Consider the following 22,646-nt stretch of genomic DNA (forward strand, 5'->3'; position numbering starts at 1 on the left):
AGCCTTTCTTTTACTTTTCCATTTGTAGACTTGTAATTCACAGTTCAGATAATGCTTTTGCCTTCAACAAATGTTCAAAACATGCATGGAGAATGAGCGGATGATCATGCATGCAAAAGTTTTAACAGAAGGAACAAAATGCTGAGTTCACAAATAATTTTAAGGAAGCAACGATGGTTTCATTTTTATTGAATGGATGAACAAGATTGCTCCCGTTTTTGCGTGCTAGAATCGTCATTCTAGTCGCATGAACAATACTACCTACAAAAGGAACAAATTTTATTATGTTAGTTTGATTGGTTTCTTCATTTAATTGTTTGTTTGACACAACGCAAATTGTTTAATGGCCCTTGGCCAGGATTCAGAAACAGCATATATATATATATATATATATATATTCTTGAAAATGTTATCAGTCAATAATTCACTACCTGCACGGGTGTATCAACTAACAAGTCTGATTAAATCGACAAACTGAACGATTGAGGGTGTGTGGACGACTATGTACTCTCCAGGAAAATGCACAACAGAGTTGAAAAAGGGGGACGTATACAATTTTTTGAGTTCTGCAGGAGTGTTTTCTCCAGGAACCATTCCCTGCCGAACCTTACAGAGACTTTCAAGATTGAAAATGGAGCCTTTACACCAACAACCCCGCCCCCTCCCCCAAAAGAAAGAAAAAGAGAAGAATGGTTGCAATCTGGCGTTTTGCTAACATCTTATCCATTCACATGATGGTCGACATTTGGTAATGGAGCAGGATTAGCGCATCCTGGACCTTCCCTTGCTATGCGAGGGTGGGCAAGAGTTCCTGTTACATGACAAACAAAAAGAGGCAACATGAAATATTTATCCCAGAGGGCTAAAGACAGAAGGAGTTTTTAGTTTTAAAATAATGTGTCTATTTAAGAAGTACTATTTAATCGGGGATACCATTGAAGTCCTATTTATTTGATATTCCACTTAGAATTAACTAAAACAAAGGTAGTGGTAAACTTTGGCTTAGAAATTTCCATCAGCTTCCCAAACAACTAAGGGCAACAATAATTTCTGTCTACAAATGCTTCTTCTATGAAGGATAAAAACTGAAACAGAGGACGAACGTGATTATGCAAGTATTTGACAAAATGCACTCTTGATCAGAAAAATATAAGGAACAAGAAAGAGCACCTTGAATTGCCAAGATGCTGGCTGATCTTGCTTCACCAAGTAGACGCTCAGAGTTCATTGACATCATAACAAAAGTTATAATCAGAAAATAAGTAGCAGCAAACTTACAAAATTTTCTCATCCTTTTCTTGTTTTCTCAGCATGCCATACACTTAGAGGAAAGAAGAGCTATCTTCATAAGTTCATGAATTTCGAAGTGTCTCTTCAAGCACTGCTAATCATCAAGTGATTTATTAACACAAGGAATCAGTCAATCTCAGCTGCCTCCAGATTCAGTTTTCTCCATGCAGCATTTATTGACTTTGTCGCTGGAGAAAAAGAGCGGGGTTTTGTTAAAATCTAAACCACAAATACAGATGACCAAGATCAAAAGGAGTTTACTTTGTCATGCACTTAATTTCTGATAAAGAAGGAACAAAAACTACCCTTACCAAAAAGTGTCATATCCTCTGACATTGATAGGATGCATGAAGTTACCTGCGCAACTTGAATTAAAAGAAATTTTGTCCTATTCAGTCATAAAACTAAGCAACATCCCAAATAGTGGTTATAAGCAGCAGGGATAGAACATTAAATTCTTACAAAATTTGCTGAAACATGTTATTATTGCTGATTTATGTGTTGACTAGCATTTGGAAGTTGCAAGACTTTCCAACATACCTGGCCAAGATAGTGAAAAGAAAACATGAAGAGTTACGGTTAATTCCACGTTGCTTCTGCATTTAATGGAAAATACCAAACATATCTAATCATGTCTTCCTATAACTGGAAACATGAGAAATGTCATCCTGCTCAATGTGCTAGGACATGATATGTAGACAATTAGCATAAGTAGCATATCCACCTAAAACATGTGCAAACTACAAACAACAATGCATGCACATGAGGATTCTCATTAAGATGACAACTAATCATGAATATTATACGCATGGATACTTCTATGCTGATTACTCGATAATGACATGCTTTGTTTATTAAGCTTTCAACTCTCTAAAATGAGATAATCTTGTAGAACTATACATATGCTTTATACAGGAATTATGCTAATGGTTTATTATTTACTATTGTGCTGATTGAACAGGTTATCACTGTATAAGTCAAAATTTACTTTTGATCAAGTAATCCATATAGACCTCTGCACTGCCTTTTCATGTCAATGGATCCCAAAGCACTTTGTTGTCCATTCTAGTTCTAACAATAATGTTTGTAATTACTATCTGAACTCATTCACTTCTAGTATGGACATATGGCGTGATATCTTTTAACTTTTCCAGTAAGAGCTCCATCTCTGGCATAAAGTAATTGGGCACCTCATCCTATTTCCCAGAGTTTTTCTTCTATTGACATTTCAATACTATGTAGTCCTTATTTTGAAAAAATGTGTTCCAAGATTTCGAATGGTAAATGTCACAAAATGTCCAAAAGGGTATGGTGAGAGAGAACTTCAAATCTTCAAAAGCTCCTATAAAAGAGAGAGAGAGAGAGAGCTAACAGAAAAGGCAGGACCTGTTTAAACAAAGGTTCTGTTTAAACTCATCTAAGAGCCAACTGACCCATCCTGATCATTGGCAGATTAAAGAAATAAAATAAAGAAAAACAATGATGTACATTCAACTGACAAATTCCGAGGAAGAATATTCATGCACCTAACTTTTAAGGACGTCTAAGCAAACATGTGCCCAGAGCCATTCTTGATCTACTTGTTACTCAATCACAGGTTGCTTCCCTTTTAACCATTTATCTTACTTTGCCCAATATGTTCCTCCATTTATCCTTGAGATCAACTGGTGTACGACTACCATCAAAGACATGCCGGCCAAATTCCAGTATTTTCCTCCAAGGTATATTCTTGTTCCTGTCAGTTGAGAATTTTTCAACTCCTTCCTGTTGGCAAGAATTAGTGAATATAGATCTATAAATCCCACATTAAGGTTTGGTGATCCCAAAAAAGTAAGTAGTATGGATAATTCAGTATTGCACCAATCACATATAAATTTACCCTAATTACCATTAAACTAAGAGCAAATTGTGGAAAAAAGCTGCAAAATCATGAAACCACCCAACCTGTAAAAGATATTCTTCACAAAAAGAATATGGAGCAATTCAAAACAGCAGCATATTGAAGATCAAATCTTATGGGATTATGATTTCTTCCCTGAGCAGGAATTCTGTGTCAAAAGGAACTGCTCAAGGTGACTTGTTCCATGGAACGCAAGAATGCCCTGTTCTAACTATAAGGGATTGTGGAATGAATCAAATTTTCCAACTTAACATAAGCTTCACAAGCTCTAGAGATTTGCGGATAATTTCTCACAGTTAGAAGCATTTAATGTAATGAAGCTGTACAAAGCAACATCTAAAGGCAATAATTTGTACCTTGAGCATCTCCTCCTCTGCATCTGTCCATGGTAAACTTTTACGCCTTGCATTGGGACACAAGATCATGGAGCTGAAAAAGAAAAATCAAGGTAAAAAAACACAATAAATGCAAATAAATGATTCTAAGAGAATTCACGGAAGCAGACTCGAGCCTATTGAGTAGTTACCATTGAGGTGCAGGTTTGTTAAGTTTTCTCAACTTGCCGCATGCATGAATCTTCTCAAACTGATCTAAACTAGCTCTGTGATGTGAAGCTGAATTTCGAGACAATTTCCTGAAGCAAGTAGCTTCTGCATTTTCTTCTTTTCTTTTATCATTTTGTTTAGAAGCCTTGCCAGTTGATGCAGCATTGGAGTCTTTGCATATTGAATCACTAGTTTGACCGGCTCTTTTCTCCTGTAAATGCATCTCCAATGCAGAGTGACTGGGTGAAATTGCAGGACTTTCTAGCACCTTTTCCTTCTCTACTTCTTCACCAGCAAGTCTGCCATCATATTCGCGCAACATATCTCCATCTTTGCCAACCCTTTTGGCTTCAGGAGAGAGATGGTTTTCCATTCCGCGATTTTCTACTGCAGGGGACTCCCTCAAGTTTTTGTCATCTAGCTGATCTTCAACAACTTTACCACGTAAATCATCTTGTTGCCATTGAGAATGTAATTGAACCTTATTCCCAATTTCCACCATTTCAAACCGTTTTATTGTCTCCTCTCTGTCAGAAGATACACATTCATTACCAGAGGCAACTATAGGTCCTGACTCAGTTCGATGCCCAACCACAACAATGCGGCAATTGCAATCACTTGATCCTCCAATATCACCTGTGTTACTACACAAAACATCATTTTGATCACCACGAATAGATTCACCAGTTTCTTTAGATAGCAAAACAAGTCTGCTACATTCAGGAGCAAATCTGCCTTCATTTTGGTCTTCCACAAGTCGAGCAGTATGATTATGGACATTGATCTTGTCTGGTCTACACCCACTATTCAAGCTACCTGTGCTATCTACACCTGGTAACTGACTTAACTCCTTCCGTTTTGATATTTCAGTTTTTTGTGTTTGCCAGTCCCCATTTGTCATTTTTGTGTCCAAGAATTTTGATAAAGCTTTCTTTTTTGACAAAGCCTTTTCCCTTGCTTGATGCGCTTCTTCAATGGCTCGCCTATACACGCAATATGGGCAATAAAACCTGCCCATTTCATCAAATTTAGCTGGAAATCCAAGGCACTTCTCATGAACAACAATGGGACATCTACTATCTCTGCAGATCAACACGTTCCCTCCTTCATCACATTTTATACAGAAATCCTTTTCTGACCAACCCATTGCCTCACAATCTTTATTGGAAATCTCCCTTCTCGCCCAACTGAAGCAGCATGTGAGCAAAAACAACAATGTTCCCAATAATGTTTAAGAGCAAAGAGCAACCGCATTGGACAAAATCATCCTAAAGGCTAAAACATAGCAATTAGCTCCATGAACAGAAATTATGCCACCCGCAATCCAACCGCAATCATATTGAGGTAAAGAGCTGCAAAAAAGCACAGTGAAATTTCACAAGCAGTACATGCCAGCAACATGGAAACAAAACAAATCAGGAGACTTAAAACCCAACAATTAATAAAAAAGAAAAAAACATAAATTGGTAGCACAAGAAGTAAAATCTGAAAAAGAGAAAAAAATTGCCCAACAACTTTAAGTAAGCAAGCCAGAGAAACTTTGAAACTTAAAAAAATTTTTTTTTTGAAAAAAAAGCATCGCATATTTGTTCAATTGTTCTGTGGAACTTTTAAAAACTTCAAGTTTTAAAATTTACTCGCTTTCATGCAACGAAAAAAAAAAAGGAAAACAAAAATAATTCAATCGGCACGGGTGACATTTTCGCCAGCCAGAACAAAGTACATCCTTCGAAGCACAATTTCCAGTAACATGGGACGCCACATAACAAACTACGTACGTTTGATAGATACATAGAGCATACAAATTACAGATTTCCCGTGAAATTTCGAAGGCAGCTTGCACCGATGGAAGTCAGAAGACCGAAGCTTTGAGCGCCCGCTAGCTGCCGTCGACTGGGAATTCTCGGAGTTGTCAGTCCAATTCAGGGTGAACTTGGAGATTAGGGATTTTATTCTGTGAATTCTCATGTGGGCTACTGGCTATGTCCTCATTCGGTAATGGAACAGTGGGATGAAAGGGGCAGCGGAAGCCGTTTTCGTTGTGCGGTTTCACTTTTAAAGACGGGCTCGAGGGTGGCAAAATTAATAAGAGTTATTTTTCTTTTTCGTTTGAGCTCCAATTTTATTTTTATTTATTTTTTCTCAAATGAGTTATAAACAACTCTCCTAAATATTATAAATTGATCATAAGAATCAAATTTATTATTCACTATTCGAGCTGAGAAGGGCCGTATTATATTTGTGCTTGATTTAACTCATTTAAACCTTTAGATTAAGGAAAAATTAGAAAGAATAATACTAACAATAACATAATAGCAAATAATTTAGATTTTTATCAACGACTACTCGACGTCTACATATACATACATGTTTTGTGTTCTAAAGAGAGGGTAAGGCTCAATTCCAAAAATGCTAAAGGTTTATGCATGGGTTGGAACTTGGACCAATCTGGATCAGAACAGGTAGATTTGGACCATGCAGTGAGTAGCCAAGATTGATTATGATTTTTTTTTTTTTTTTGATTTCGTGAGTAGCCAAGATTGATTCAATGAAATCCGACTTGATTCGAATCACTTATTTCAATTGATTTTTAAATTTGAAATGAGTGGTCCAGATCAAGTTGGGCCTCTTTGGTCACTCACTGCATGGGCTAGTTGGCCCTGCAACAGCAAAGGCCATGTATCCAACTAGTCTTGGTACGGTAAAAGAGTGATGACATATCCAACGAAATGATGCGAGGTGTGTGTGTGTGTGTGTGTGTGTTTTTTTTTTTTTTTTTTTTTTTTTTGAGGTTAATGAAAGATTTCAAGTCTCACGACGACGAGAAAGAAAAAGGGGAGAACTTGAGAATTGAACTAGGCCGTAACTCGGAACCTTAATATCACTCAACAAAATGCCACTGCCATCTAAATTAAGTCTTGAGGAGGCGTTGCAACATTTTTGATAAGAGCCAAATTCAGCATAATAGTACTTAGCAAGCACTTGATTCAGTAATTTCTTGGTAGTTTTCTATGCCAATTTGTTCCAATAAATTGATACAACAAAATTTGATGCTACAACACATAGTTTGAAATAACATAAATAATAGTATTCAAATCGTATGATCTTTTTGAGAGCATTCACAGCGTGCAGTGTAATGGGGGGTTCGCTCCATGACACGGTATTGGAGCTATGTCATGGAGATTACACGCATAATATCCATTATGCGTGTAATCCATGATGCTGTGGGACCCAAATAATTTATTTTTAAAAGTAATCATTTTTATGTAATATTATTGGAGGTATTCATTTAAAACTAGTATTCATTTTGTTATTATTTGTATTTTATTTGATTTAAATTATGTAATATTATGTTATGGAGTTCAACTGATTACATTTCGAATTATTAATTAAGTATGGATTATTATGATATCTTCGCATTTGAGGTATCGAATATTTGTTTAATTTTTTGCATAATTATTTTTGAAAAAAATAACAATATATTATTTTTGAGAGATAGAAAAAGATATATTATTCAAACTTAAAAATTAATAATATCATTTTTAGAAAATAAAAAATTCAAAAGGTAAAAATTTAATGAAAGTTAGTACTTTATTTTTTAAAAATAACAAAATTATTTTTAAAAATTATTATATTTATTTATGGGATATGAGTTATGCATTATTAAAATAAATATTTGATTGAATTGTCGACCCATGCTATTACACCTTATAGAGTGTAATTCATTGTGAGTGAAAGTGTAATAAAAAAGAAGAAAGTGAAATGCTGACGTGGCATGTGAATTACACTCCACTTCGCAAGGATGACCTAAGAGCAACATGCACTATGGTGACTGTGATTGCAACATCCATTTCCCTCCTCCCTCATGCTAAAATGATGAACTAGAAAATACAGCAATTCTTTTGTGATTTGTTTCTGTCTTTTGTACATTTTCATAAGAAAAGACGAGGAAAAAAATGATGGTACCTAGTAACCTCAAATGCATGGATACTCGAACTTTTTTTTGATCCTTAAAGGATCTTACTTTGATTTGAACCCAAAAAAAAAAAAATAATTTACTTAAGGATCTTTTTTTATTTGAACCAAAAAAAAAAAAAAAATTCTTACTTTGATGCATGATGCATTGGACGGACTCTAGAAGAAACAGGCAGGATGGAAAGAATAGATAGACCCAAAAACTCAATGGAAAATGGCCTGCAGAATTGCCGCCAGAAAAGGAGAAGGCAGCAAGTGTTTCGTGCCAAATGACAAAAAAACAGACTGATCCGATGTTTTACTCCTTGCGTCGAATACATCGAACGCTTAGAATGTAGTTTCATCTTTCACATTTTCTACAGATTTTTGCTTTGAAAACCAACTTTTTAAGCACCTCTATTTTCGTACAACAACCGCCTTTGCCACGAAAACTACGCTTTAAGCATCAAAAAGACTTCTAAAAAAAGAAAAGATTTAATTTTGATGAGAAAGTAGGAAGAAAATAACAAAGTCTTATCAAATTTTGGTTTTTGATGGTTTTGCTGACTGGCCCATCAAAAGTTTTTTCCCATTATTTGACATTGAACAGACATGCAGCAGTTGTTGACTTCATTAAGGTGTGATTCCCATTAATTGTTGTTACTGTAGTTTCTCTGCATCTGTCTCTATCAATCCAGGCATTTTCTTAAGTTTTAAGTATGAGGACCATCGGTTTTCATGTGTAATTTCCTGGTGACTAGTAGTGTGGATATTCTTTCGTAGACTTTGGTATTTTCTATTGATTCTTGGCAATTTCTGATACCATTTGTATCGGAGTGATGGTCAAAGGATTTTCATAATTTATGGGGTTGTGCAGATCTCTTGCTGGATTTGGTGAATTGGGTTGTGGAACAGTTATGCTCATGTATGGAGATGGGACAGTGTTGGTTTTATGATCAGCCTGGCAAGGACAGCAATAGAGGAAGATGGCTGATCAGAACTCATCTATGTCAGGGGTCAATTCCCACCTTGAGGTGAGTTTCTTTCATCTTGACTTTTATTTTGCATATTTATACGTGTCTATTTATAAGTCTCAAGGAGAAAATGATCTTATGAATTGTCCTACTTGCATGCAATCTTTGATTACTCTGTTAGCATTGCCACAATTTGGGAGAGTGGTGTAGGAAAGAGAAAGATAGTAAACATAGGAAGAGTAAACATGGGAAGTAAAAATAAAAAACATCTGTTTTGTCCTTTAATCACTGCACTGTTATTCTTAAAATTCACAAACTTCCTTAGGAATTTTTAGTTGTTTACTTGATGAAAAAGATAAAAATTTTTCTGTTGTGTCTAGCTCTCAATTCTTTCCACCAAGCAGAAGGTAAATTTAGAGTTTGTGATTATAACAATTAATCTCAATCAAGTGAATCTAGAGGAATTAATGGGTTTGATAGTGGAAGAACTACCAATTGCCACTCCCAAATTGAATATCGGATGAGTTCTCAGGTCAGTGAAACAAGGGGGAAGGGGCTTGCGCAACTTTATTTTGGATTGCTGCTGCTTCTGCTAACATCAGGCTTCCTTCATGCTTACCAAAGTATGCATGCCCCATGTTTAACAGGCAGTAAAAGTCGACATTTTATTTATTTTTCTAGCAAATTTCTAATAAGCTGTGTTGTATCATACTGACTTGAGGCCAAAGGCTGAAGAAAGAACGGATGAGCTCTATAGCTATTTTGACAGAGCTTCTGTGACAGTATCTAACAAAAGCATATTGATTCATCAGATGGGATCTCTAGAGGGAAGATCGGTTCTTGAGCTTGAGGATGAGAGTCTCAGCAGCCCGAGGATGATTTCTATAAAGACATCTTCTCTTGATGCTGCTCCTCGCAGATATTTTTGTGATGTAGAAGAGATTAGTTGTAGATGTATACTTAGACGGGCATTCAACAGCATTAGAATTGTTCTCTTATCTGATAAGCTAAATATACTTGTCCTTTGTGGGCCTTTAGCAATACTGGTTGACAAATTGACAAGCCATCATGTAAGTCTGTCTCTTGCTCTCCCACCATTTACCAAACTAATTTCTGTAAGTTTTCCCATTCACCTGATCTTGTAAACTCTTTTTCAGGGATGGGTATTCCTTTTGAGCTTACTAGGCATCATACCTCTGGCAGAGCGACTGGGTTGGGCGACAGAGTAATGCTCACTACAAACCTATGACTATGTTAACTTTTTTTTTTTGGGGGGTGTTAATATGCGAATCACATGAATGAGGCAGATCATCATTAGCTTGACCTTTGGACTGAATACAATGTGCTCCTGTATCATTGGCCATTTGGCCTGAGAAGAAAATCACATAGTGCTCTATAGCAGAGAGGAAGATTTTGTGCAAATCCATACTTCTGTTTTATTCCTACATACAGGACCTGTTTTATAGTAACCAACTACAAAGAATTTTCAAATTTGACATCAAGTCCATGTAACATAGGCTCTTGTTCATTTTGTCAGCCTCTGACAAATTTTCAGTGCCTGACAATTGTTAGCTTAATTTTTATGTAGGCAGCTGGCTTTCTTCACCGGACCTACAGGTTCTTCTCCCAACTGCTCACATTATCCTTTGCTATCTGTTTAGTTGGTTCTCTATTAGTTGTTAGCGGTCCTCTATGTCAGGATAGATGGCCACTTTTTCCTTTTCACGTCATGCCAAAAATAACCAGTTTTGCTCAAGAATTCTAGTTTTGAAATGTTTCTTACCATGTAGAAAGGATCTGTAGAAAGGAAAGGTACAAGCTTCACAACTTATTTCCCTTCTCTTTAATAAGCTACTATTGTTGTGCCTTATATGTTACTATTTTCCTTTATGTGTATGATATTGTATGAAGACTTTCTTCACTAGCCTGATCAAAGATAATGACGTTGCCATCATTTATACGCCATCTGCCTTCTAGATTCATCCTCTTCATCTTTGTAATCTATGTGGATGAGGTGGAATTCTTGTCTTCAATAGAATAACGGTTGGCATTTGTGTTTTTAAGATGATGTGATGTGAGAGTGAGACACACAAACAGAGGCATAACTGGCTCAACGGACAACAGTAACTCATTATCCTGCAGTTCCACTTCAACCAACCACATCAACTTGTTGGATGGCATGTCTCCTCGGTCTTGATGGATAATTCAGACTAATACAATGTTTTTTGCCTTCCAGCATGTTTTGCATATTGTGTTGCACTGCATCCCCCTTCTTGAATGTGGTTTGGCCGCATTTTTATTGCTTTTCCCATGGTTAAAACAAGAAATTTGTACCCATAAACTCATATAGCCATTTTCATATCTGTTTTGTCCAGCTTTACTAGCTCTTGAAAGTTATGAACCGACTTGTGTGCTATTACTGATTTCTCAAATTGTTTTGTTCAAATATTGCGAGAAGTCTCTACTACCTGAATGTGTTTTGGGTACCTATGGATGTTGGCAATGTCAATTTTGTATTCTCCATTAAATGCTTTCAGTTCCTGTGCAATGTTTATTAGCGTTTTAATCAGCAAAAACTTTGGTCCATATTTTGCAGTGGGAGGTCTTCTAAATGCTACGTTTGGAAATGCAACGGAGCTAATAATATCAATGTATGCACTGAGAAGTGGCATGATACGCGTTGTTCAGCAGTCACTTTTGGGCTCAATTCTGTCAAATATGTTGCTTGTGCTCGGCTGTGCATTTTTTGGTGGTGGAATTGTTCATTCTAACAAGGAGCAAGTGTTTGACAAGGTTGGACAACTACTTGATTTTACGTGTTGTAATATCCCTTTAGGGATGCTGTTCCATGGCTGCCTGAACAGTTGAAAATTTCCAAATTTTACTTGATAGGCAAATGCAGTGATGAATTCGGGGTTGCTCTTGATGGCAGTAATGGGCCTGTTGTTCCCAGCTGTCCTCCATTTCACACGAACTGAGTTACATTTTGGGAAGTCAGAGTTGGCCCTTTCAAGGTTTAGCAGCTGTGTTATGCTTGCTGCATATGGTGCTTATCTTTTTTTCCAGCTGACAAGCCAAAAGAACATGTATTCTCCAATTAATGAGGTTATTGCTGTTTTTGTTCAATAATAATATATTGTTTCTTCCATCTTGCACCATTAGGCACCTTTCTTGACTTTCATGCTACTAGGCATGGACCATGCAATAATGTTGCTATGTCCTCCCTCCTCCCCTCCCCAGCCCAAGAACCAGAATGCACAAGATATGTGAATTAGGTGCCTAATTGTTAAACTCTGCCTGGGAAGGAATGGTCATTGGGTTAAATTGACGGTTCACTAGAGTATAGAACTTTAGACAAATATCTTCTCTTCAGAATTATAGATAATACTGTTATTTATAGTACTGTATATGAAGTTATTTTACAAGTTTCCAAAGGTATTCTCTTGGATTATCTTTCTTAATTTATCCTTCTCCAATTTTGTGCTGGCAAGTTTTCTGATTTACATGGGATGTGTATTTAGTGGAATTTCAGAGTCAATGCTGGAGATTTACTCGATATAGTAACATGCATTACATATGACTCTACTTCTCTTCTTATTGTTTGGAGAGCAAAGTGTTGATTCTAAGACGTTATGTTCATTCAGGGAGAGAGTCAGGATGATAGCAATTCAGATGATGAAGAAGCCCCTCAGATTTCGAAATGGGAATCAATTAGCTGGCTATCAATTTTGACTATATGGATATCAGTCCTATCCGAGTACCTAGTTAATGCAATAGAGGTTAATACATGTTTACAGTCTTTATACAGTTCAAGTTTTACAAATTTATTGTGGTTTTTCCTGGTACATTGCATACATGTCCTTTGATTTGATGAGACATAAATGGCACAAGAAACACACACAGTATTTGCCCTATTAAAATACCTGCCATATTATCTTGCTTCGTCTTTTGTAAGGCATCCTTACATAGTCAGTTTCCAGGGCGCATCTGTTGCAATGAATATTCCGGTGGCCTTTATAAGTGTCATCCTGCTTCCCATTGTTGGTAATGCAGCAGAACATGCAGGAGCTGTAATGTTTGCAGTAAAAGACAAACTTGTGAGTTCTTGACTTGTTTACGTTTACTTGACATAGGTTCAGATTGGCATTAAAGTTGCTAATGTACCCGCAAAATTCCTGCAGGACATCTCACTAGGAGTAGCCATAGGCTCCTCGACACAGATTTCCATGTTTGGGGTAGGTGGTTAATTTATAAGATTGTTTGTAAACTCATTGGTGAACTGCTAAATGTAAGAGCATTGTAATATTTGCTGCAATGATTGCAGATCCCCTTCTGTGTAGTAGTTGGGTGGATAATGGGGCGTCCTATGGATCTGAACTTTCAGCTGTTTGAGACAGCCACACTCTTTATGACTGTGCTTGTAGTAGCCTTCATGCTGCAGGCATTCTTCTTTGAACTATTGCTTGGGTGTTTTTTCCTTGATTAATATTTCAATACTTAATATCTAATATGTGCTTGCATGCAGGAGGGAACATCTAATTACTTTAAAGGGTTGATGCTCCTTCTCTGCTATCTGATAGTTGCTGCAAGTTTCTTTGTGCATATAGACCCCAAATCCATACGTAAGTTGTCTCTCTTTACAATGGGGTGGGGGTGTTGGGAGGCTGGCTTTGCTAAAGGCTTTCTTGATGATGCTCGAAATATGACACAATATAATTATTCTGCAGAGGACAAACCCAAAAAGACATAATAAGTCTACACAACATAGCATATTCATGGTCACAAGAAGGCTGGATTACAGATTCTGATCCTACAACAGAAGATTCCTACTTGAATTCATATGAGTTATGATGATTGATGAACCATTCTTTGCTGTCAGTTTTTACTTCTAGATATCGATGAGGTTTTTGCATCTCTTTTAAGGCAGCTAGCAGCTGGGTGATTTTATTGCCCTGTGGAAGGATGCTGGATGTTGAGAATGGTGTTTTTCATAGAAGTTAGATAACAGTGTAAACTGAATGTATACATAGTTTAATGAAGTAGATTGAAATTAAGGATTAAATGGAGTTGAGGCAATCCAAGAATGTACGGATGAGCTTCATTGACAATTTGATTACTTACCAGAAAAAAAAATGTTGAAGGGATCAATTGTGTAGAAGTGGGAAGTATTTTTTTTTTTTTTTAACGTATCTTCTAACTAATTGTATGTAGTGGAAAGCAAGAATATATCTGATTCTGTAAAATTAGAAAGACAATTAGTAATTGTGTTTTCCTGCTATTTTTGAATAAAAATACTAGCTTACTTTGGGCGAAGCACTGAGGTGGAGAAAAATATCACTACTAATAAAAGCAAAAGCAAAATTAATACAAGGAATTATAATACTTTATGTATACCTTTTTCGAACCATGCAAATACCGAGCAAAATAGGGTAAGGAGGGCAAAATGTTGTTTCTTAACCTATGTAACATGTTGCGATTATTTAGCTACTATGTTCACAGAAACAATAGCTGTAAATGGATCTGAATAATTAGGAAATATTCAAGTACCTAAAAGAGCTAGCTATATCCAAGTTATTTGGTTGGAGTTGAGTCGTATAACTTCCCATTTGTTATGGCTTAGTCCCTTCATGAAAGATATTGGCGCTTATACCCTCTTCTTCTATATTTTTGAGAAAGAGAATTGATATATGACATATTCGAAACTGTTATCGATATGTAAATAATGCTTTAATAAGACACGATGATGGACAAAATGAGATACCGTACTCGAATACGATATCTTTCATTTACACTCTCTCCTTCTGGACCGCCGAATTCATCCATCCTCTAAGACACACAATTGTTGTCATTGTAGACATATTTGGCTAAGAAGCAACTAAGTTATTGTCGTCCTTAAGTTTTGACAACTCAATTATGGTTCACAAATAGTAGCTCTTAATTATTTTCTACATTTCATTGAATTAGAAAAGAAACTTTGTACGATATCAAATTTATGCTCTGTAGGATACAGTAGCATTTCTAACCCAATAAAAAATGCAATTTTTTGTTATTTTTACTCGTATAGTCTGACACTTTTCATCTCACTTTCAAAATGATTTTACTTCTGATAATCAAAATGACTTGATTTTATTCACATCTTGTATTCTGACCCTTTCCATCTCACTGTCAAAGTGGCTAATTTGGTATCAAACCACAATTGTAATCACATATCTTCCCAATGTCGTCATGGAATCACTGCGTGATGATCTTTTATTGAGGGGAGGGGAAATGGTCAAACCTGACATATGTTTGATTTATACCCACAACCCAAGTCATTTATTTCCTTTATTAAAACCTATCCCACTTGTTAAGGATTTATTAGCCTGAAAATACTGGAAAGAAAATCAATACAGATGGTTGAATAACGTTATAACTCTCAAAAAATTCATTCAGAAATGTAGGACCCAAATTTTAGAGTTCTAATAATAATCAATCCGTGCAAGGTTATATAGAATTGGAGGGATAAAACAAACACTCAAAATATATGTGGAAGAGAAGAAAATAATAAACTCAACTCACAATATTATTGAAATCTCAAATAATGAAGAAAGTCACATCACGATAGAAAATCGGATAAATTCTTCTATACTCTCTCGAGAAAATAGTCTAAATTAATGTCCTATTTATAACCTACCAGACTTGTTGTAAGAGAAATCATTTACACAAGAAATTACCAAATGAAACACAAATTCTTTAATCATACAACTACTAAAAACCTGATTCCAATAAAACTAATAAATAAATAAATAAATATTTTTAGACTTGGTTTAGTATGCCAACAAGAAAGAAATGAGATGATGTCTCATATCTTGTTATTTGAGTCTGTATACTAATCCTGCCGGCGCATACTGTTGCTACTTTAGAACATGCTCTACTGTTGTCATTGACAATTTTGGAGGTTCATGTCCATGCATGACTCCAAATCTAGAGGAAAAAAGAAAAAATGGAATGAAAATATGCCGCCGGTGTGTCTCATGGGCATTGTCCGTTACTTTTGCGATCAATGGATTCGTACTCGATCAGTATCAGCTGAGTCACGCTGAGTTATATCTGAAACGAGTCCACCGATGACCGGGAGGGTCCGTTCAGGTTAGGAATCAATATGGTGGACACTTCGTACAGAATGCCTTTACTGCAATATGACTTCTTACAGAATGCTTCCCATCTAACCATGTAAACGATCCAAACACATATTCTCTGGCTGCACCAGCCTTTGTAGCTGTAATTGTGACATTAAAGCTTTTCTGTTCACCAATTGTTGCAAAAGCAAGTGTTTTTGGTTGAACATCAACCGATAATCCAGCAGGGTTGCGAACATGGACGGTGTAAGTTGCTGGGGAGGAACCAACATTCTTCACGGTCCTAGTAACTGTGACTGAATCATTAAAATTATGAACAGCTATTGCAGGGTAATTGAAGTTGTAGAGCTTAATTGGTGGCGGGCACGTGGCTGAGGCGTTTACTAGGAACGCAAATTGGGATTGATTATAGCCCATTGAACATAGAAAGGTGAAGTAATCTTGGTCTGTTAGATCATAAACCAATCCAGGATCCATAGCACGGCTAGGACGGATAAGTCCTGCTCCGTAGGCAAAAGGTGTGCCCTTTGGATGAAGTTGATCATCTAACACTGTAATTGGCTTTCCAGTGTTATCCTGAGTGCTTGCTGTGAAGTGATTTCGAAACCAAATGTCAAAATGCTGATCAATAATAAAATTGCGTGTAGGGAGTGAAAGTTTAGACAGGGTTTTTCTCCAATTTGGATGGAGAGTTCAATAGTATAATGGTTTTTTTTTTTTAAGTTCATGGGTTGTGAGGACTTGCCAGTGGTCATAATAGCTGATTTGATTGCTGCCGGACTCCAATCTGGATGGAGAGTTTTGAGGAGGCCGACAACACCAGCAACATGAGGGCATGCCATCGAAGTTCCTGTTTGTGCAAAATAGGGGACTCTTCGCTTATCGAAACCATGGCCATCAGATGCTGGCCCATGTGCTTCAGTGTAAGCAGCAATCACACTTACTCCGGGTGCAATGATATCAGGCTGATAAGCGTTGAAAATAGGAATGTATTAGAAAGATATCAGGGAGTATGGCATGACAAAGTAATCTAGCGGCTCAATTGACTAACCTTGAGGATGTCTCGAGCGACACCGGCAGGTCCCCTTCCTGAAAACCTTGCCACGGCTGGTGCTGGCTTTATACCCAGTTCAGTTGTTGGGGGAGTAATATAAGCAGTAGGATTTCTGCCAAAACATTTCAATATTCAGAAAAGAAAAAGGAAATGGAGAACAGATATATTTTGGTAAATTTTCTAGAATGAAAAAGAACAGGTTATTTTTGAATTGTGAGTAATTTCAAGCTATATGTTACTGTTGGATTGTTCCTCTTCAGTTGCTTGACACGATAATGTTATTAGATGCCATCTTACCTCGTGGAATTAATATAAGCGTTAACTGCTTCTGCACCATCGTAAGAGATTTCCAAAGCAGGAAGAACATGAGCATCACTGATAACTTCATTCAAGCCCTGGTAATCGGCAACAACCAATCCTACAGCACCAGCCATAGCAGCAGTTACGCCTTTGTCCAGCCTTCCAATTCCCCCACCTCGTAGGCAAACCAAGATCTTTCCCTTTGCTAGAGTAGGATCCAGTGCTCCATCCTTACATATATCACTGCAAGAAAAGGGAAATATCAAATATATTGCAGGTTATGAGGGAATCAAATCACATTTAGGAGTCCTAACAGATTCAAAAGCTTACGCGTCTGGATCTGATGCATTGGCAGCTTTAACAGATCTGGCAGGAACAATTGGAAAGAACGTGTTGTTTGGTAATACTTTATCCGAGAAGCTTTCTCCCTTTAGAGAATAATTTCTAATCAACAAATGCATCATGCAAGCTAATGCCTATAAAGATTACTGACAGTTACAAAAGAACAGAAAAGAGAAAAAGAAAAAAAAAACACTAACTCTGATTCGCAAGTTGTTGCCAAGGACAAGATAACTAGGAAACTGTCGATCCATGGTGCTTGCCCCAACTGTGATTTGCCAGGGTGCATCATTGTCTAGTGTATCAGGATTAGGACCATCATTACCGGCTGCAGCAACAACTACAATGCCACGCTTAATAGCATGAAGCGAGGCAATGGCAATGCCTCTAGTATAATCAGGGATTATTCCCCCTCCAACTGACATTGAAATCACATCGACACCATCGTCGATAGCCATGTCGAAAGCAGCCAAAATATCCGCCATTTGGCAGCCTTCACTTTGGCAAGCCCTGTAAGCTGCTACTCGAGCTCTCGGTGATCCACCTTTTGCTGTTCCATTTCCTAACCCAAATAAATTTGCTCCGGCTACAAAATTACCACCAGCTGTGGATAAGGTATGGGTTCCATGGCCTGCAACGTCTCGTGGTGAGTTAAAAACACTTCTATTTGCATTTGGTGTCAGCATGCTAAAAAATCCTTCGCTGAAGTATCTTGCTCCGATGAGTTTCCTTCATACATAGTTGGCAACAATGTCAACCAGAGCATATTATGTGGAAGTTAATTTTGACTTCAAGTAGGCTGAGGCCTATGAGATTAGCTTTCGTGAAAGCATAAAAATTTTTATTAAAGTTGAATGCGTTATTTCTTAACTCCGAACTTCTTTTAGTTGTTTGAGTCCGATATGGAAGTTCAGTTCCCAAATTTTAGTGCAAAGAAAGGAAACCAATTCCTTTGAAGAAAACCAGAATATTTACATTGGCAATTCCTTGAATCTTCACTAATTGTGCATGATAAAAATAGGTAATGGTCAAATTTTGAGGTACCAGTTGTCTGATAGAGAAAAAACAAATATTTAGATTTTTAAGCAATCTTAGTGGAGGATCCTTTTAGGAATTATCTGTTTAGGAGGAAACCATATGGTTCAACTTGAAGATGACTTTCGGTAAGAGTAGAGACTAACTGACTTTACAATTTACTATGATTTCTGTTAAAGATTGAAACTTTTTTATGGTCTTGTAGTAATTATTTCAATTAATCGAGACCAAAACACATTGTCATTCAAGTATAAGCATCACACAGATGTATAGATATCGAGACTTCAGGCAATAAAGTTACTCCTTTTCAAGTGAAGGATCAATTGTAGTTCAAACCAAGAGTCTTCTAGAACTCGGAGAAAATCTAGTTCTCTTCAACTTCCTATAATGTGTTTTACAGAGGATCTGCAACTAATAAGAAATGAAAACTTTTTTAAATTTTCAAAGGATATGAAATAAATAATTTCTCTGGATCTTTAAAGGAAAAAAGAATTGTACTGTGATGCTTTGATAGATACAAAGTAATTAATGAAAGTTAACAGATAAAGAGATCAAGGTGAAAAGAGAAATCTGACCTATTGCACTTAAAGGTTGAATCATTCTCATTTTGACAAATTCCTCTCCACCTTGCTGGAATCGGTCCGTATCCTTCATCACTGAAGCTTTCTGATTCTGGCCAGACACCTGTTTGAATCCCCGTAAAAGGAAGAATAAGGGTGGACAAAGCCAGTAAGAGATAGCAATTGCTAAACGGAAATGAAGAAAAAAGTAAGAAGAAAGAAATCTGATCCTTCTTTCTGGTTTGGCTCTATCGCCAATTAAGTTATCTTTGATTTCATCCCATCTTGTTGAGGCCTGTGAGCTAATGTCTTGTACTCTTGCCATTTTTCAACTTATGATCATATTAATCCAGCCAATTAGCTATGCAAATGCACAAATGCGGACGCTATGATCCATCAAAAGGTTTGTTTGAGATGAAACTTTAGACTTTGTGACCTGCAGGTACCGTTCCAAACTGAAAATGTTGCATCTGAGGTAGTCAAATTGTTTTCTACCCAAGTATGAGGATGATAGAACAATGCGCCGAGCCAGTCACAGATGCACATGCTGGATACTCTTTTATTTTTAGAGATTTTCAATGTTCATCTCTGATGGCCTCAACTATTTACACTTCACACCAAATTATTAAGGGTACAAAAAACTAGGTAGGGAAATCTGAACCAGTCACAGCTAAACAACCGGGCTACTTCTGCTACGAGCTTCCAAATTGTCACTGCCAAATCTCCTCCTGTTGTGTCCCTATGGTAATGCAGAATGCGACTTCAATTTTTAGAAGGGGTTACAGTGCCAATTGCATTTCTCAAACAAGCAAATTTGTAGTGACTGCACAGTCAACCATGCCTGACGATGACTACCTCGATTAGATGGTTGGTCATTCCAGCACCATAAACAAGATTCAGAAAAATGAAAATCATATACGGTTGACGATTATTATGAGTACCCTTTTGGCGTGCATCTTTGGCAAAAATGAGATAAACGTAAGGAGTAATTCTGTTGTATCATCAAGTGAATGTTCTACGTGCAAGTTATTAGTTGCATACTCTGATTGCACAAGGAAAAAGACAACACAAGAATCTTGAGAAAAATTTCTGCTTATTAACTACACATCAGGCTGCTGATTTGGATACATCTATTGATCAATTGGTAAGATACATGACTTGCATTCTTCCAGAACTAGATAGTTTTTCCATTTTAGTATTCCCAGATGAATTATGAATAAACTCACGTTCAATGACGAAGTCATCAAGAATGCATTTTGCTGAAACGAATTTTTAATAAATCCAAGGGAGCTAATCAACTCACCAGAGTCAATATTGGCAATGATGGTGTCTTCACCAAATCTTGCCTGAGCCCATGATGGCTGGATTTGGCCATTTTGCTCAAGCCCCAGAAACCCCCACGACCTGGTTGTGTATAATTTGACTTGTTCGCTCAAGAAAACTGATAGAACATCCCGATGTTCTGAATTGTCATGAAAGACAGGTCAACCTTTATGCACAAAAAGTAGAATAAAAACAGCTATCCAATAAACAATAGCTTAAGAAGAAGCACTTCCAAATTTCGTACTTGATATCTCAGCAGCTTCTGCCTCATCAAGTATTGCAGCAAAGCCATTAATATGTCTTGTATAAGAGTAGAAAATTGCGTCTTTTGCCTTTTCGCTGCTGTTATTAGTGGAAGTTCAAACATAAAAAGCTAGACATTAGACATTGAATTAAGGGGGAAAAAAGAAAAACAAAGGACTTCAGCTTCTTCATGAGAAATACACACTTCCATACCTCCCCAAGAATGATCCAAGAAGCGAATAATGGGATTCTCTTGTTCTATCATATTCAACGGCTGAGACTTCTACATTTTGATCACGTGAATGAGATCCCAAGTAGACTATGTAAGGCTGCGAAACATAAATTAAAAAGAAGAAAATTATTTTGTTCAATTCAACAAAATAATTCTAACTGAGTTATATATTTAAGGCAAACAAATATTGATTTTTTTATTTACCTTTTTTGTAGCAAAAGAGGGACTGATTAATGCTGAAAAAAGAAGGGGAAGTAAGAAAAGGGTTGAAGCAATAGTTCTCATTGCTTCCTTTTTTTCGAAACCTTAATTTCCTCCTCCTTTTTAGTGCGCTCCCACAAGAAAGAATTGTTCAGGGATGCTCCAGTCCGGACAAATGTAGCTATTTATAGTGTTTCAGTTATTATGTGGCCGTTATTATAGTTATTTGTTTTATAGAGAAAATGGAGGAGGAAACAATCGATTATAACTGTCCTGTCCTGATCTATGTATCTTCTTAAGAGAAAATGAAGGAGAAATCAACCAATTAGGATTCTTCTACTTGTGTAATATCTTGGAAGACAGAGTTGTTTATTTTTCCCCATTTCCTGATAATTAAGATATGGAATCTTATTTAGCATGCAACTTTCAAGCTCGAATTTTCGCATTATAAAGTATATGTGGTGGTCCATCAGTCTTATCCATCTAATTTCCAAATTTATCTAAACTATGAATAAGTCATTGCTTCACGCTTAACCCTGCCAAGATTTACACTGCTGAAAGATCCAAAACAAGATTTCAAGGTCTTCGAAATTAGGCCCCGTAGAAGAACAGTCTCATTCAAGTGTCCTGAAACAACTTTGTCACTAAATCCAGAAGTGTAGTACTTGTTCAAAATGAAGCATCATGATTTGAAATGCCCCTGGACACACACAGGCCACAATATTGACTCAATGAATCTTTTCCTCATCTCAATTTTACCGGTTGATTACAGCAATACACGAACTGAAATGGCAACAAGTAAATGTGGTGTAGATAGAGAAAAAATCTGGTGCCAATTTTGTAATTGTTTCTACGTCAAAATTGTTATTTTATCGTAGAGATATGCAAAAGATTCTTGCTTGTATCGATTGCAATATGCAAGTGATTAAACTAATGAGAAAATGCAACTTAATTGGAACTGTGATTTTTATACATCTTATTTACAGACACTATTTATAACCCATAATATTACAAACCTATGTGACAGTAACAAGTCAATCACAGGGAAACAAATACAAGACTCCAAATAGAGATAAAACTAAAACAAAAAAAAAAAGCAGAAGAGGTTTAGGGGTCTATCTTGATCATCAAATCCCATCCTTAAAAGCCATATTAAGATAACTCAAGATGCCTTCATAGAATTCGATATCCTAATGTGGTACTACAGCTATCCTGACACTTTCGAATGTCAAGAAAAGGAATTTTTATTGGTAGACGGGATGCTATAACAACATAGATTTCCTGACACTTTTGAATGCTACGAGCCTATCCCATATTGGAGGGGATGACACTCGTCCGAAGTGTGAGGAAAGCTAAAGTGTTAATTTAGATTATCTATACTGACAACTGTAAATGCCGTTAAAGGTCATTTTTGTTGTAGTGCATGTTCAAGTCCAAGAAAGTCCCATGACCTGGTTGTGTGTAACTTTCTTGGTTGTTAAGAACACTGATAAAACATCCGGATGTTCTGAATTGGAATGAAAATATTAAATCCAGAGTTGTGCACATTATTGAATTTAAAAAGCAGCCCACACAGAA

At 36.6% G+C, this 22,646-nt stretch overlaps 3 protein-coding genes across 16 annotated transcripts; 1 reads left to right on the forward strand and 2 right to left on the reverse strand.

Moving 5' to 3' along the window:
- Window positions 1-442: 442 nt before the first annotated feature.
- Window positions 443-5,803, reverse strand: LOC113690760 (uncharacterized). Of its 12 annotated transcripts, XM_072051125.1 has the most exons (9): window positions 5,514-5,803; window positions 3,717-5,087; window positions 3,547-3,619; window positions 2,917-3,054; window positions 1,753-1,830; window positions 1,602-1,655; window positions 1,279-1,478; window positions 1,171-1,200; window positions 443-811 (listed from the first exon to the last, which is right to left on the reverse strand). In XM_072051125.1, exons 2-5 carry the CDS (start codon window positions 4,880-4,882, stop codon window positions 1,774-1,776), a joined length of 1,434 nt encoding a protein of 477 aa, XP_071907226.1. In that variant the 5' UTR covers window positions 4,883-5,087; window positions 5,514-5,803; the 3' UTR covers window positions 443-811; window positions 1,171-1,200; window positions 1,279-1,478; window positions 1,602-1,655; window positions 1,753-1,773. The 12 variants fall into 12 exon arrangements, with proteins under 12 accessions (XP_071907226.1, XP_071907225.1, XP_071907224.1 ...); XM_072051124.1 differs by having other exon boundaries at window positions 1,171-1,478; window positions 5,545-5,803; XM_072051123.1 differs by having other exon boundaries at window positions 1,171-1,478; window positions 5,538-5,803.
- Window positions 5,804-7,924: 2,121 nt separating this feature from the next.
- LOC140007795 (vacuolar cation/proton exchanger 3-like) lies at window positions 7,925-13,811 on the forward strand. 3 transcript variants are annotated; one of them, XM_072051132.1, is made up of 13 exons: window positions 7,925-8,327; window positions 8,567-8,723; window positions 9,476-9,733; window positions 9,821-9,888; window positions 10,252-10,280; window positions 11,260-11,456; window positions 11,556-11,768; window positions 12,308-12,442; window positions 12,644-12,760; window positions 12,845-12,898; window positions 12,988-13,104; window positions 13,189-13,285; window positions 13,391-13,811. In XM_072051132.1, exons 2-13 carry the CDS (start codon window positions 8,676-8,678, stop codon window positions 13,411-13,413), a joined length of 1,356 nt encoding a protein of 451 aa, XP_071907233.1. In that variant the 5' UTR covers window positions 7,925-8,327; window positions 8,567-8,675; the 3' UTR covers window positions 13,414-13,811. The 3 variants fall into 3 exon arrangements, with proteins under 3 accessions (XP_071907233.1, XP_071907232.1, XP_071907234.1); XM_072051131.1 differs by lacking the exon at window positions 7,925-8,327 and adding an exon at window positions 8,334-8,478; XM_072051133.1 differs by lacking the exons at window positions 7,925-8,327; window positions 8,567-8,723 and adding an exon at window positions 8,884-9,286.
- Window positions 13,812-15,469: 1,658 nt separating this feature from the next.
- On the reverse strand, window positions 15,470-21,330 carry LOC140007547 (subtilisin-like protease SBT5.3). Its single transcript, XM_072050219.1, has 11 exons — window positions 21,072-21,330; window positions 20,849-20,964; window positions 20,637-20,734; window positions 20,373-20,531; window positions 19,085-19,193; window positions 17,675-18,203; window positions 17,466-17,563; window positions 17,133-17,378; window positions 16,833-16,947; window positions 16,527-16,746; window positions 15,470-16,368 (listed from the first exon to the last, which is right to left on the reverse strand). Exons 1-11 carry the CDS (start codon window positions 21,150-21,152, stop codon window positions 15,800-15,802), a joined length of 2,340 nt encoding a protein of 779 aa, XP_071906320.1. The 5' UTR covers window positions 21,153-21,330; the 3' UTR covers window positions 15,470-15,799.
- Between the last annotated feature and the right edge of the window lie 1,316 nt (window positions 21,331-22,646).

The sequence above is a fragment of the Coffea arabica genome, chromosome 5c (genome assembly GCF_036785885.1).
Source record: "Coffea arabica cultivar ET-39 chromosome 5c, Coffea Arabica ET-39 HiFi, whole genome shotgun sequence".
Classification (NCBI taxonomy): domain Eukaryota; kingdom Viridiplantae; phylum Streptophyta; class Magnoliopsida; order Gentianales; family Rubiaceae; genus Coffea; species Coffea arabica.